The sequence below is a fragment of the Carassius gibelio genome, chromosome A16, assembly GCF_023724105.1.
Source record: "Carassius gibelio isolate Cgi1373 ecotype wild population from Czech Republic chromosome A16, carGib1.2-hapl.c, whole genome shotgun sequence".
In the NCBI taxonomy this organism is placed as follows: domain Eukaryota; kingdom Metazoa; phylum Chordata; class Actinopteri; order Cypriniformes; family Cyprinidae; genus Carassius; species Carassius gibelio.
This window is the reverse complement of record NC_068386.1, coordinates 553,194-565,693: the sequence shown is the minus strand read 5'-3', so window position 1 is coordinate 565,693 and position 12,500 is coordinate 553,194. Positions and strand designations below refer to the sequence as shown.

Below are 12,500 nucleotides of genomic sequence, written 5' to 3'. Positions count from 1 at the left end.
AGTATAGACTAAAAAAAAAGCAAAGTACGTGGATTTAAACACTTGCATGCCATCCTGCTGGATATTTAATGGTGAGAAGAGCAGCAAGCAACACGAGAAAGGGCTTGACTTGTACTAAAGTTTTAGAAATTATTATTCAGCTTGACCCCTCCAGCAAGCTGCAGCTTATTTGAAGTTGGTATTGCATTTTGGTTCATAATACATTATGTTCATAAATTTGATGCAAAGTAGATTTTTTAAAAAGGATTTTAAGGTTTTAAACTGGCTTTACCATCAAGAAAAGACGAGCATTTCACACATAAACCATCCGTACTTTTCACCATCAAGAGGCAGCAGGTGCATAAACACCCTTCTTTTTTTATTGTTTACTCCAAGTAGTTCTGAGAGCATGAGGTGCATATTTGGATTTTTTCAGATACATCAAGGTAAGTGCACAAAGCTCTCTCTCACACCCTCTCTTTCTGTCTCTCTCTCTCTCTCTCTCACACACACACACACACAAACACTATAATTTGCTGTTATACTCCATATAACTCCATATACCATTAATTTTTAAAGAGCCAAAAAGAATACACGTCACACCTCTGTTTATCAATTTGCACTGGCTTCCAATAGCTGCTCGCATAAAATTCAAGGCATTGATGTTTGCCTACAAAACTACCTCTGGCTCTGCACCCATTTACCTAAATTCGTTACTTCAGACTTATGTGCCTCTAGAAGCTTGTGTTCTGCAAGTGAACGTCGCTTGATTGTGCCATCCCAAAGAAGCACAAAGTCACTTTTACGAACTTTTAAATTAAATGTTCCCTTCTGGTGGAATGACCTCCCCAACTCAATCCGAGCAGCTGAGTCCTTAGCCATCTTCAAGAATCGGCTTAAAACACATCTCTTCCATCTTTATTTGACCCTCTAACTTTAACACTCACTATTCTTATTCTATTCTTTAAAAAATCTAACTACCTTTCTAATCTTTTTGTATTCTATTTTCTTTTCATTTATTATGCAATTGTATATGTATGTGTGTGTGTGTGTAAAGACCTCTAACTAGCTTGCTCTATTCTTTTATTTTTTATTCTATCTTTTTATTTATTATATTAGTTAAAATCCCATGCTACTTGTACTGTGTTAACCTAACTGAGACTTGTTATAGCACTTATATATCATTGCTCTTTTTGTTGTTTTTGATTGCTTCCACTGTCTTCATCTGTAAGTCGCTTTGGATAAAAGCGTCTGCTAAATGAATAAATGTAAATGTAAGTATACAAACCAGAAACTAAGCCTTTTTTTTGCACAGGCCTATTTAAAGGGTTAATGGTCCCACCTTGTTATCAACTGTAAAAATAACAAATTTTACCTCTTCCCAAAAGGGAAAAACACAAACAATCAAGAATGCATGGTGTCATGGCTTTGCAATCATAAAATGTGGTTATGATGGAAGTCAATGGAGCAAAAACAGCCACCAACAACAAATGAGGGAGAAAAAATTAAAATCTAATGCTGCACAAAAACTAAAAATGCATCAAAGCCAATCTTGTTAATAATCTTTGACATGCCCAAGACTGTTATAAACGGTAAAAAAAAATCCAGACCACAATCACTTTTTAAATTGAAAATATGTCATTTTGTGTGTTTCTTCCCCCAAATCAGTGACATCATTTATGTACTTGGTAATTAAAGAGTTAAAATCTTGGATTTTTTAAAAACATTTGGTAGTTTTAATCAGGACTGAGGTTGATTAATAGATTTATGGAAAAAAAATTTTTTTAATATTTTTTATCTGATACATTTTTACAGCATTTTAATTTAGTGGATGTTTTCATCCATGAACCTAGCGAAAGGGTAGTGAATTTGCCCAGAGTGTACCATTGAGTTTTTGAAAAATTAAAAAAAAAAAATCCCAAAATATGGGTCAAAATAAGATTTGTCACCAAAAATCATTCCATTAGCTCAAACACAGAGAAAGGTGTGGCCAAAATAAGACTCAACTTTCTCTCTGAATAAAACAGTTTTTTCCTATATATTCTCAGACTACATGAGCCATAAAATCCTGATGGATGATACAAAACATTAAACACGTTCAAACTGTGTATGTGTGTCTGTAGGATCTGTGTCACTCCCGCTGTGATGATGTGGCGCTCCAGAGGAAGGTGTCCATCATCATCAGCTGCTTCATCAGTAGTTGTGTTCCGCCGGCGCTGCAGATCCACGTTCCTCCAGAGGCAGCGCAGAGAGTCATGAGTCAGCAGCGAGCGCTCGGGCCATACGTCTTCAGAGAGACACAGGTGTGTGACTCACAGACATCCTCACACTGACACAATCCGCACGTCTGACCCCGTCTGTGTGTGTGTGTGTGTGTGTGTCAGGCATGTGTGTTTGACGAGCTGCTCAAGCACTGGCCGGATTTTGTGGCGTTGCGCTCCGCCGTTGGAGAGGAAGAGCTTCAGCGAGTGCTGGACAGAGAGACACGGAGCAGGAGACCGACAGAAGAACAGGACGACAGCTGCTCACAGGTGCGTCATGTGATGTCTGACTCTGCCCATGTGACGTCTGACTCTGATCATGTGACGTCTGACTCTGATCATGTGACGTCTGACTCTGACCATGTGACGTCTGACTCTGATCATGTGACGTCTGACTCTGGCCATGTGACATCTGACTCTGATCATGTGACATCTGACTCTAGCCATGTGACGTCTGACCATGTGACGTCTGACTCTGACCATGTGACGTCTGACTCTGACCATGTGACGTCTGACTCTGATCATGTGACGTCTGACTCTGATCATGTGACGTCTGACTCTGATCATGTGACGTCTGACTCTGATCATGTGACATCTGACTCTGATCATGTGATGTCTGACTCTGACCATGTGACGTCTGACTCTGATCATGTGACGTCTGACGTATGGCAGCTGAGAAGGCCATTCTTTGCGTTCTTTGTGTTTCTTACCTAATTCAGACTAAAACACATCTATTTAGCCTCACATACTGACTTTATTTGTAGTTCATACGGTTTTAATACCCTGTATTTTCGTTCTCATTTTTAGGAAAAGCACTTAATTACCATTGTTTATTTCTATACCAAATGTCATACACTTGCAATGAAGCAAAAAATATTAACAACTACATCATTATGTTGATATCCTATATTTTTACAATAAAACTTACGACAAACATGTCTTCTAATATCCTCAGTTGTTGCGAGCTGCAACGAACACATTTGTACATTATTTTCCTTGAAGCCATTGTGTGAGTTCACTTTATTACCGCGTGCTTTATATACATGTTGCTGCTGATTGGACTGCAGTTCTGACACACCCACCAAACAAGAGAAAACACATCTCAAACCCTGTTGCACACCGGTGCACGCCATTTCCAGGAAACATGACGTTCAACTCAGAAACCGTAACAAAACGTTGCGCACCGTTTTGAACTTGAACATGCCCCATGTGATGTCTGACTCTGATCATGTGACGTCTGACTCTAATCATGTGACGTCTGATTCTGGGTGCGTTTGACTTAAAGCTCGGCTTCAATTGTGAAACTTGTGTATTAAATAAATTCAGTGCACACAGACTAAAGTAGTTAAAGTCTTTGGTTCTTTTAATTTTGTTGATTCTGGCTCACATTTAACAAAAACCCACCAATTCACGATCTCAAAATATTAGAATATGGTGACATGCCAAACAGCTAATCAACTCAAAAAAATTCTTTATTATTAATATTGGTCTTATGAAGTATTCTAATTTGTTGAGAGTGAATTGGTGGGTTTTTGTTAAATGTGAGCCAAAATCATCACAATTAAAAGAACCAAAGACTACTTCAGTCTGTGTGCACTGAATTTATTTAATACATGAGTTTAATAATTTGAGGTGAATTACTGAAACTTTTCCACAACAATCTCATTTATTAAGAAGCACCTGTATTAGACACAATATTTTCAGATTTTGTTAAATTGTGTAAATGAGACTATGGTCTATGACGTCACAGAAGAGCTGCGGTGCGCTCAGCTGCAGGTGTGTTCTACATCAGTGCTGCTTCTGTACAGGTGTGAATCACTTTCATTTCTATAGGTTTACAACACTGTCAAAGCTCTTTAGTCCAAAGATACTGCAGTTCATGCAAAATTACTTAGTGATGTGTGCGAATGAACTGCAGTGATGCTCACACCTGATTGGTCAATGAAAATACTGAAAACACTGCATCACTGAAAGACTCTCTCTGTGTGTGTGTGTGTGTGTGTGTCTCTCCCTCTCTCTCTGTGTGTGTGTGTCTCCCTCTCTCTGTCTGTGTGTGTGTGTGTGTGTGTGTGTGTCTCTCTCCCTCTCTCTGTGTGTGTGTCTCCCTCTCTCTGTCCGTGTGTGTGTGTGTGTGTGTGTGTCTCCCCCTCTCTGTCCGTGTGTGTGTGTGTGTGTGTGTGTGTGTGTGTGTTGGGCAGCAGGAGGAAGAGGATGAGGCACATGTCGTTGCTGATGAAGAGCAGAACTGTGGGACTGACGGCACGAGAGCAGCCACATATAAGGTCAGAGGTCACTGTTCTGTCTTCATCATCATCATCTTCATCAGCACTTCTTGTGTTCATGAGCCTGAATCATTCAGACACAATCATAGGTTTTGTCAGCATCTTGAATTAATTTTTAAAAATAAAAATGTTCTTCCTTTTTTAAGTTTTTATTGTTTAGTTTTAGTTATTTTAGTACATCAATTTAATTAAAATGTTGCCTTGGAAACTAGATGAAATAAGTTATATTATTTTATTTCAGTTAGGGTTTTTTTTTTTATTCAAGGACTTGATTTTTTGAGGTTTCATTGAAGTATAAAAACCAGTGACGATCGAGACGTGAAAAAGACAAAAAGTCCAAATTAATGAAAGTCTTCAGTCTGCAGACGAGACTCGGGTCCTGCTTCAGTCAGTGTGTGTGTGTGAGTGTGTGTGTCTGTCTGTCAGTGTGTGTGTGTGTGAGTGTGTGTGTCTGTCTGTCAGTGTGTGTGAGTGTGTGTGTGAGTGTGTGTGTGTGTCTGTCTATGAGTGTGTGTGTCTGTCTGTCTGTGAGTGTGTGTCTGATCCTGCAGCTGTCAGTCACTGTTCTTATTTGAGCTGGTTTTCATGAAGGATGTGTTCACACTCGAGTGTGTGACGCACAACTTCATGAAGGATTTACAGCAGGAGTGACAGGATCTCCAGCTCGTGATCACAGTAAGACCTCATTCATTATTAACTCTCTCTCTGTGTGTGTGTGTGTGTGTGTGTGTTTATCTGCCCAAAATCATCACTCTGTCAGCGTTTACTCATGTCTGGTTGTCTTCAGTGCACATAAAAGATGATACGGTAACACTTTAGAATAAGGTTCCAGTAGTTAATGTTAGTTAACTACTTTCGTTAACATGAACTAAGCAAGAACAATCCTTCTACAGCATTTATAAGTCTTAGTTCATGTTAATTTCAACATTTACTAATGCATTATTTAAACCAAAAGTTGTGCTTGTTAACATTAGTTAATGCACTGAGAATTACCATGAACTAACAATGAATAACTGTATTTTAATTAACTAACATTAACGAAGATGAATAAATACAGTAATAAATGTATTATTCATTGTTTGTTCATGTTAATTAATACATTAACTAACATTAACTAATGGAACCTTATTCTAAAGTGTTACCGATGATACATCTGTGATTTTTGTTCAAACTGTGAAAGACAGTGGGCTTGGGTTCAATGTTCTTTAAAACAAATGTTTCACAAAAGTCAGTCGGTCACAAGTTTAAAGAGTAAATGACAGAAGGATGATTTATGGATGAATGGTGTATTTTGAAAAATCTGATGTCAAACTGACTAATTTAGACTTTATAGACAGCTCTGAGTAAATGAATGATAAATATCTTCAGTCTGAACACTGAGGATGAAAGATTTGAAGATTTGAGTATTATCTTTTCTCAGAACAGAAGTACATTCAGAAGAATCTGAAGACATCGAGCGTCTCAGACCTTCAGCTCTCCTCGTCTTCCTCATATCAGGAAGAAAAGAAGAAAAGAAGCTGTTTTGGTCAATGTGCATTAATTAGCTCTTATGATTATGAGGACAGTTACTGTATGTTATGAAATGGATTGTGTGAATGATTTCTTGTCCATTTATTCTGTGCTTCTTAAAATAAAATGGCATATAAAAAAGTAAATATGTGTTTAAAGTACTTCACAAATAAAGCTTTCAAAGATGGATATCACTTTCATTTGTGCCTCTTTTAAACTTGCAGGAAGGAAAGAAATAATATTCTCTGTTTAGATTTAAGCATTTAAACAGGTTTATGGTTACTGAAAGATTATTAGGGATTAAACAAATAATTTTAAACTATTAACACTTTAAAATAAGGCATTAACAAAGGGATTATTTTTATAATAATTATACTAATGACTATAAGCTCATTGCTTGTTGGTTTCTTCAGATCTCCTGGTCCTACACTAAACACATGGCAGCGCTGGAACACGAGAAAACACCATCCTCTTCCTCATCCACGACAGATCAACACACACGCACACGTATGTCACTCTGAAAACTTCATCTTATAAATGTGTTTGTTCCTGTAGGTGTGACCATCTTTTTGCCATTACTAGTTCATTTAAAAATTCATGTTACCGCAGGAACATTTGGACTATAAATCATACTCCATGTGGAAAATGATCTCATGAAAACTGCTTGTACAAGAATCATGATCTAGAGCTGCAGTAAATCATCTGATGTGTCAAAAACACTGTTTCCTCTGCAGACAGACGCTCCAGACACACATCTGATCAGATGAAGAACCAGAACGAACACCGAGCTGAAGACAGAGCCTCAACCGAACAAGTGACACGTGTGATGTACAGTTAGATTTTATTAACAAAAAACAGATTCATTATATAGTGACACTTATTTTTCATTAGACAAGAATACAGGAGCAAATGAAATAAAAACAGTAAATCATCTTTCTTGCATTGCTTATAAAAATACAAAACGAAAGGCCTTTTGGTTTAAAGCATCACCTTATTCATACAGAAGCAGCCAATCAGAGACGAGCTCTGGCCGATGTAGTGATGTTCATAAAGTGTTTTACTCTTTAAATAACACAAACATGAAGATGAAGTCTGGACTTCAGTGGAAGCCGATGCGCAGCGCTTTGTTTTTCACCATGTTGAACTTGCACACGAACACGTGTGTAAAGGCCGGGTCGGCGTGATACTGGTATGTTTTAGAGACGGTGGGCTGCGGCTCGGCAGGAGTGATGGGAGGCTGCTGATGGAGGGACGACAGAGACGGAGACAAATACTGAGACGCTCCGGTGACAAAATCCATCAGTCGACTGTACTGCAGCTCAGAGAGACGCTCACGAGGCCCATCCACCTGAGACAGAGAGGACAGAGACAGACACACACGAGACAGAGACAGATCAGAGAGACACATGAGACAGAGACAGACACACACGAGACAGAGACAGATCAGAGAGAGACATGAGACAGAGACAGACACACACGAGACAGAGACAGATCAGAGAGAGACATGAGACAGAGACAGACACACACGAGACAGAGACAGATCAGAGAGAGACATGAGACAGAGACAGACACACACGAGACAGAGACAGATCAGAGAGAGACAGAGGACAGAGACAGACACACACGAGACAGAGACAGATCAGAGAGAGACAGAGGACAGAGACAGACACACATGAGACAGAGACAGATCAGAGAGACACATGAGACAGAGACAGATCAGAGAGACACACGAGACAGAGACAGATCAGAGAGAGACAGAGGACAGAGACAGACACACACGAGACAGAGACAGATCAGAGAGACACATGAGACAGAGACAGACACACACGAGACAGAGACAGATCAGAGAGAGACAGAGGACAGAGACAGACACACACGAGACAGAGACAGATCAGAGAGAGACAGAGGACAGAGACAGACACACATGAGACAGAGACAGATCAGAGAGACACATGAGACAGAGACAGATGAAGCAGAAAGAGAGAGAGACAGACAAAAAAAGAGTGACACACAAATTAGACAAAGAGACAGAAAGTTTGAGAGAGTGAGACAGAGAGAGAAAGAAAGAAAGAGGGAGAGAGAAAGAAAGAAAGAGGGAAACAGTGAGAAAGATGAGCATCAAACCACATCCATCAGGTGCAGGAACATAAACAGGAATTAATCTTTTACTTCATTGGAATGGTATGAAACTGGGTAGAGGTTTTAACATCTGCTATGTGAACACACAAACAAAGTAAATCATGGCCATCATTCAAAAAAAGTTAGATGGTCCTGAAAAAAGACAACACTTATGTTGTCCGCAGTCAAAAACGGCCGCATTGTATTTACATGAGAAGCATATTTGATCTAGTGCTGCAGCCAAACTACATCTGAGTGTTTGTGATATCAATCTCAAATTTGGAACAGATTTATGGCTTTGAATATCAGTCTGTTTTACAGTAAAACATGTTTTGAGTAATATATAATATTCCATATAAAGTTTTATAATAATATTTTTGTGCATTTTCATAATAGTAATAAATGTAAACTTCTAAACAACAGAAGAAGGTTAAAAAAATATATACTAAAAATTACACAAGAAAATCCAGGAATATCCATGCTGCTGCAGTGTGTGTGTGTGTGTGTGTGAGAGAGTGTGTGTGTGTGCGCATGTGTGAGACAGAGAGAGTGTGTGTGAGTGTGCGTGTGTGTATGTGTGTGTACCTCAGTGTCACTGGCGATCCGGTGCTGCTGCAGTGTGAGTGTGATGCGTCCAGGTGTGTGTGTGTCGTGTTCACACTGGATCTCAGTGATGGGAAAGGCTTGCTGCTGTGCGTCTTCACACACACTGACGACGAACAGAACCTCTCCGCTCAGCAGCAGACAGCCGGCGTGTTCCTGCCCCGATCCGCTCACCATACGCACGTCTAGAGCCATGTGCAGCTCGGGACGGCCCAGAGACTGCAGCATCTTCCTGCACACACACACACACACACACACACACACGGACAGCAGCGTCACGTCTTGAGATCTACACACACACCTGACCGGGATGTGGAGACTGAAAGTCACTCACATGCCTGATCAGGGTTTTGAAAATTAAATAAAAATTTTAAATTACATAATTTGTAAAACATTAAACTCTAAATAAAACATATTAAAAATGTTACAAAAAACTACAAAATTATTGTAATCATTCAAAATAAATGCATACAAAAAATGTATAACATTGTAAAAATTAAAATGTAAATAATTGCAAAATAACAAACCAGAATCAAACTATAATAGGTGAAGGTAAATGTAAAAGCTGTTGTTTTACCAGACGTATTTGACGTGGCTGTTAGAGGCGTCAGCTGATCTGGAGTCAGTCGGCAGGTGCAGCTGTTTGGGAAGCTGCCAGAGACCTGCGCCGTGCAGCAGACCTGCGACACACACACACACAAACACACACACAGGTCACTGCACACGCACATGAACACACTTCTGCGCTGGTCTACATGAGTGTTCTTGTACCGTATCCTGTCTGTGACACCAGCTCAGCTGCTCCTCCGATTGGCTTGGTGAAAACTCCCACAATGCCTTTCCCCACTCCAGAGATCACGCCGCGGGCCGCGCTGCTCGCAGAGTTCGGTAACTCCAGCGTCCGTGTGAACGTCTGCATGGGCTGATCCACGATTCCTGCGATCGCTCCTACACACACACACACACACGAGTGAGTGACGGCAGGCTCAGAAGGAAGAGAAGTGTGTGTGTGTGTGTGTGCTTTACCCAGCAGGCTGATGCCGAGTCTCGACAGGCCTTGTCTCAGTCCGTCTCCCAGAGTCTCAGGTAACTGTCTCCTCCACTCCTCTTGTCTCATGTAGTGCTCGTCGTCCAGTGACAGACGGTCCATGTTCCGCGCCAGACTCGTGGCCAGATTCGTGATGGACGTCAGCGTTCCTGCAGACCCACACACACACACACACACACACACACACACACACACACACACACACACACACACACACACACACAGTGATGTGATGCTCAAAGCAGGAGAATGAAACCATGGAATGACATAACACTGGGATCACACATCGAGTGTGTGTGTGTGTGTGTGTGTGTGTGTGTGTGTGTGTTTCACCTTTAGAGATGTGTTTGATGAAGGAGTTTGTTCCTCTAGAGACGCCGCTGATAAACGCTCCCGGCCCACGAGTCAAACCCTCGTATGGCAAGCGGAAGAAATCCGACACACCGTTCCCGATACTCCGCACCAGACTGGCCGGACTGCCCAGAATCTCCAGAGAGCCCACGACCCAACCTGAACACCACCAGAGACACGGCACACATCAACTAACACTGCTGGGAAAGGAGTTATACAATAAACTGATCACAAACCTTGAAATAATCAAGTTTCTCTTCAGCAAATAAAAGAGGAAACTGCACGGATGACAACCTCCACTATACATCACCATATACTATCAGAGTGTGTGTGTGTGTGTGTGTGTGTGTGTGTGAGAGTCTGTGTGTGTGAGTGTGTGTGTGTGAGAGAGACACACCTGCTCTGAAGAGTGCTCCGGCGGCGTAGTGCATGGCGAGTGTGTGCACCAGTTGTCTGGGTGTGGTGCAGATGGGGCTGCGCTCGAACAGAGAGAAGGACAGTGGCGTGTGGTCAGAGGCGATGTAGAGCTTGAGCGAGGCGTGGATGCTCACCAGCAGATGAACCGGCTCGATGGACAGCTTCTGCAGCAGCACCGGCGTCACCAGAGCACTGCTCGACTCCAGCACCTCCCGCGGAACCAGCTCCGCCCCTCCACCACAGCCACGCCCACTCAGGGATTCTGGGATGTAGGTGTGGAAGAGCGTCTTCATGTAGTAGATGAAGGTGTCTTCCAGATAGACGCGCGCCGGTCTGACCCGGAGGGCGAGGCGGTCCAGACGTCCGTCGGCGGAGACGGTGACGCTCAGGGACAGGAAGCAGGCGTCGCAGAACTGCTGAAGGTGCTGCGGGGTCGGAGCGAGGTCGGGCTCGCCCTGAGGCTCCTGGCTCAAGATGACGGGGAAGTGGAAGCTGGCGCGCTCGTACAGCTGGTTGTCCACCTGCAGGCTGCCGCAGTGGATCTGGACGGTGTGGACGGGCGGTGCGTCGGTGCCGTCGGCCGAGGGTTCGCTGGGAGGCAGCTGGAGCAGCAGTTTGGAGACGGTGAGACGCAGCAGCTCCACAGAACTGGACGGGCTGGTGATGTCATCACAGAGCGCCACACTCGCCTCGTTCAACAGAATCCAGAAGGACAGAATCTGATCGGATGACCTGCAGGAAACACACAGGTGAGAGAGAGAGTCAGACGCCGCCCTCTGGTGGAGGAACTCAACACATGCGTGAACAGAAGCGTGTTTGACCTGTGGCTCGTGACGACCTCTCCCTCGCTGCTCTCTGATGCGAGCGTCAGCGTGACGGTGCCACTCTGGTGAAGAACGTCGATGTACAAACAGCCGAAACCAGGAAGAAAAACAACCTAGAAAACACACAGGAGCGATCTCTGACACACGTCTACTGAGTGTTCAGATGATCTGATGCAGCTGAACTGAGAGCACACACACACACACACACACACTCTCTCAACGCTACTGTGACACACATTAATAAACACTGAGCTCTGTTTTCAGCATCTCACTCCATCTGCATCTTCTTCAGGTTTGAGTCGCTTTAACAAGCATTTGTGATCGCAACATGAGCAACCATCCTCACGCTCTTATTAATAACGAGAAACACTAAACCAGCTGCTGTCAACACGAGAAACTTTTACCTCCCTGCGGTTTACCATGAAAACTAAAGCTTAACAGTTTAATGTTTGAAAGTAAAACTAACCTTACTAATGCAATTTTATTGTAAGTTGTATTGTAAAATACATTTATAAATGTTTATTATTATTATATAATTGTTCTTAGAATAATAAAAAGTTATTATTATTATTACTATATATACAAACAAGCACAGCAAACATGTTTCTTTCATTTTTTAAACTAGATTTGATTCCAGCCGAATGCCTGCAGCTCTAGAGCGAGGGGTCAGCTGTGCACCTGTGTTCCAGCACTGCTGATATCAATGGCATCAGTCCAGCCGGGTGAGGGGGGCGTGTCTGTGTGGCTGGTGGGCGTGGCCGAGTCACCGGGGGGCGTGTCCGTGATGATGCGCAGCTGCAGGGTGGGCAGTGTCTCTTTCTGTCGGCACTCAGGGAAACTGGAGGCTTGATGAAACAACTCATGATGGACAGACGAGAGAGCAGGAACCACCCGGCTGAACACCTCCGACCTCACAGACTCTGAAACACACACTGAACATTAACACGAGCCAAGACCTACAGTCCTCACGACGGTGTGTGTGTGTGTTACCCCTGCTGTTCTCCTTCAGTAAGAGGCTCTTGGGGCTGCGGTTGTGAATCAGCATGCGTGGACACTGATCTTCACTCACGGTCAGATACGTGACGCCCAGATGCTCCTGACAGGTCAG

The 12,500-nt window shown here is 42.6% G+C and overlaps 2 protein-coding genes across 2 annotated transcripts in view; one reads left to right on the top strand and one right to left on the bottom strand.

The window, feature by feature from the left end:
- The window catches only part of LOC128030256 (regulator of G-protein signaling 22), a 14,838-nt gene extending 7,931 nt beyond the window's left edge, over nt 1–6,907 (top strand). Inside the window, exons 20-24 of the mRNA XM_052617723.1 lie at nt 2,103–2,282; nt 2,364–2,510; nt 4,439–4,522; nt 6,445–6,538; nt 6,766–6,907. Coding sequence (XP_052473683.1) covers nt 2,103–2,282; nt 2,364–2,510; nt 4,439–4,522; nt 6,445–6,538; nt 6,766–6,869 — 609 coding nt within the window. The 3' untranslated portion in view covers nt 6,870–6,907. The remainder of the gene's footprint in view (nt 1–2,102; nt 2,283–2,363; nt 2,511–4,438; nt 4,523–6,444; nt 6,539–6,765) is intronic.
- Nucleotides 6,856–12,494, bottom strand: LOC128030257 (intermembrane lipid transfer protein VPS13B-like). The gene is made up of 10 exons (XM_052617724.1): nt 12,383–12,494; nt 12,071–12,312; nt 11,390–11,505; nt 10,549–11,300; nt 10,134–10,310; nt 9,779–9,949; nt 9,524–9,700; nt 9,330–9,432; nt 8,735–8,984; nt 6,856–7,379 (listed from the first exon to the last, which is right to left on the bottom strand). Exons 1-10 carry the CDS (start codon nt 12,435–12,437, stop codon nt 7,131–7,133), a joined length of 2,292 nt encoding a protein of 763 aa, XP_052473684.1. The 5' UTR covers nt 12,438–12,494; the 3' UTR covers nt 6,856–7,130.
- Nucleotides 12,495–12,500: the final 6 nt, after the last annotated feature.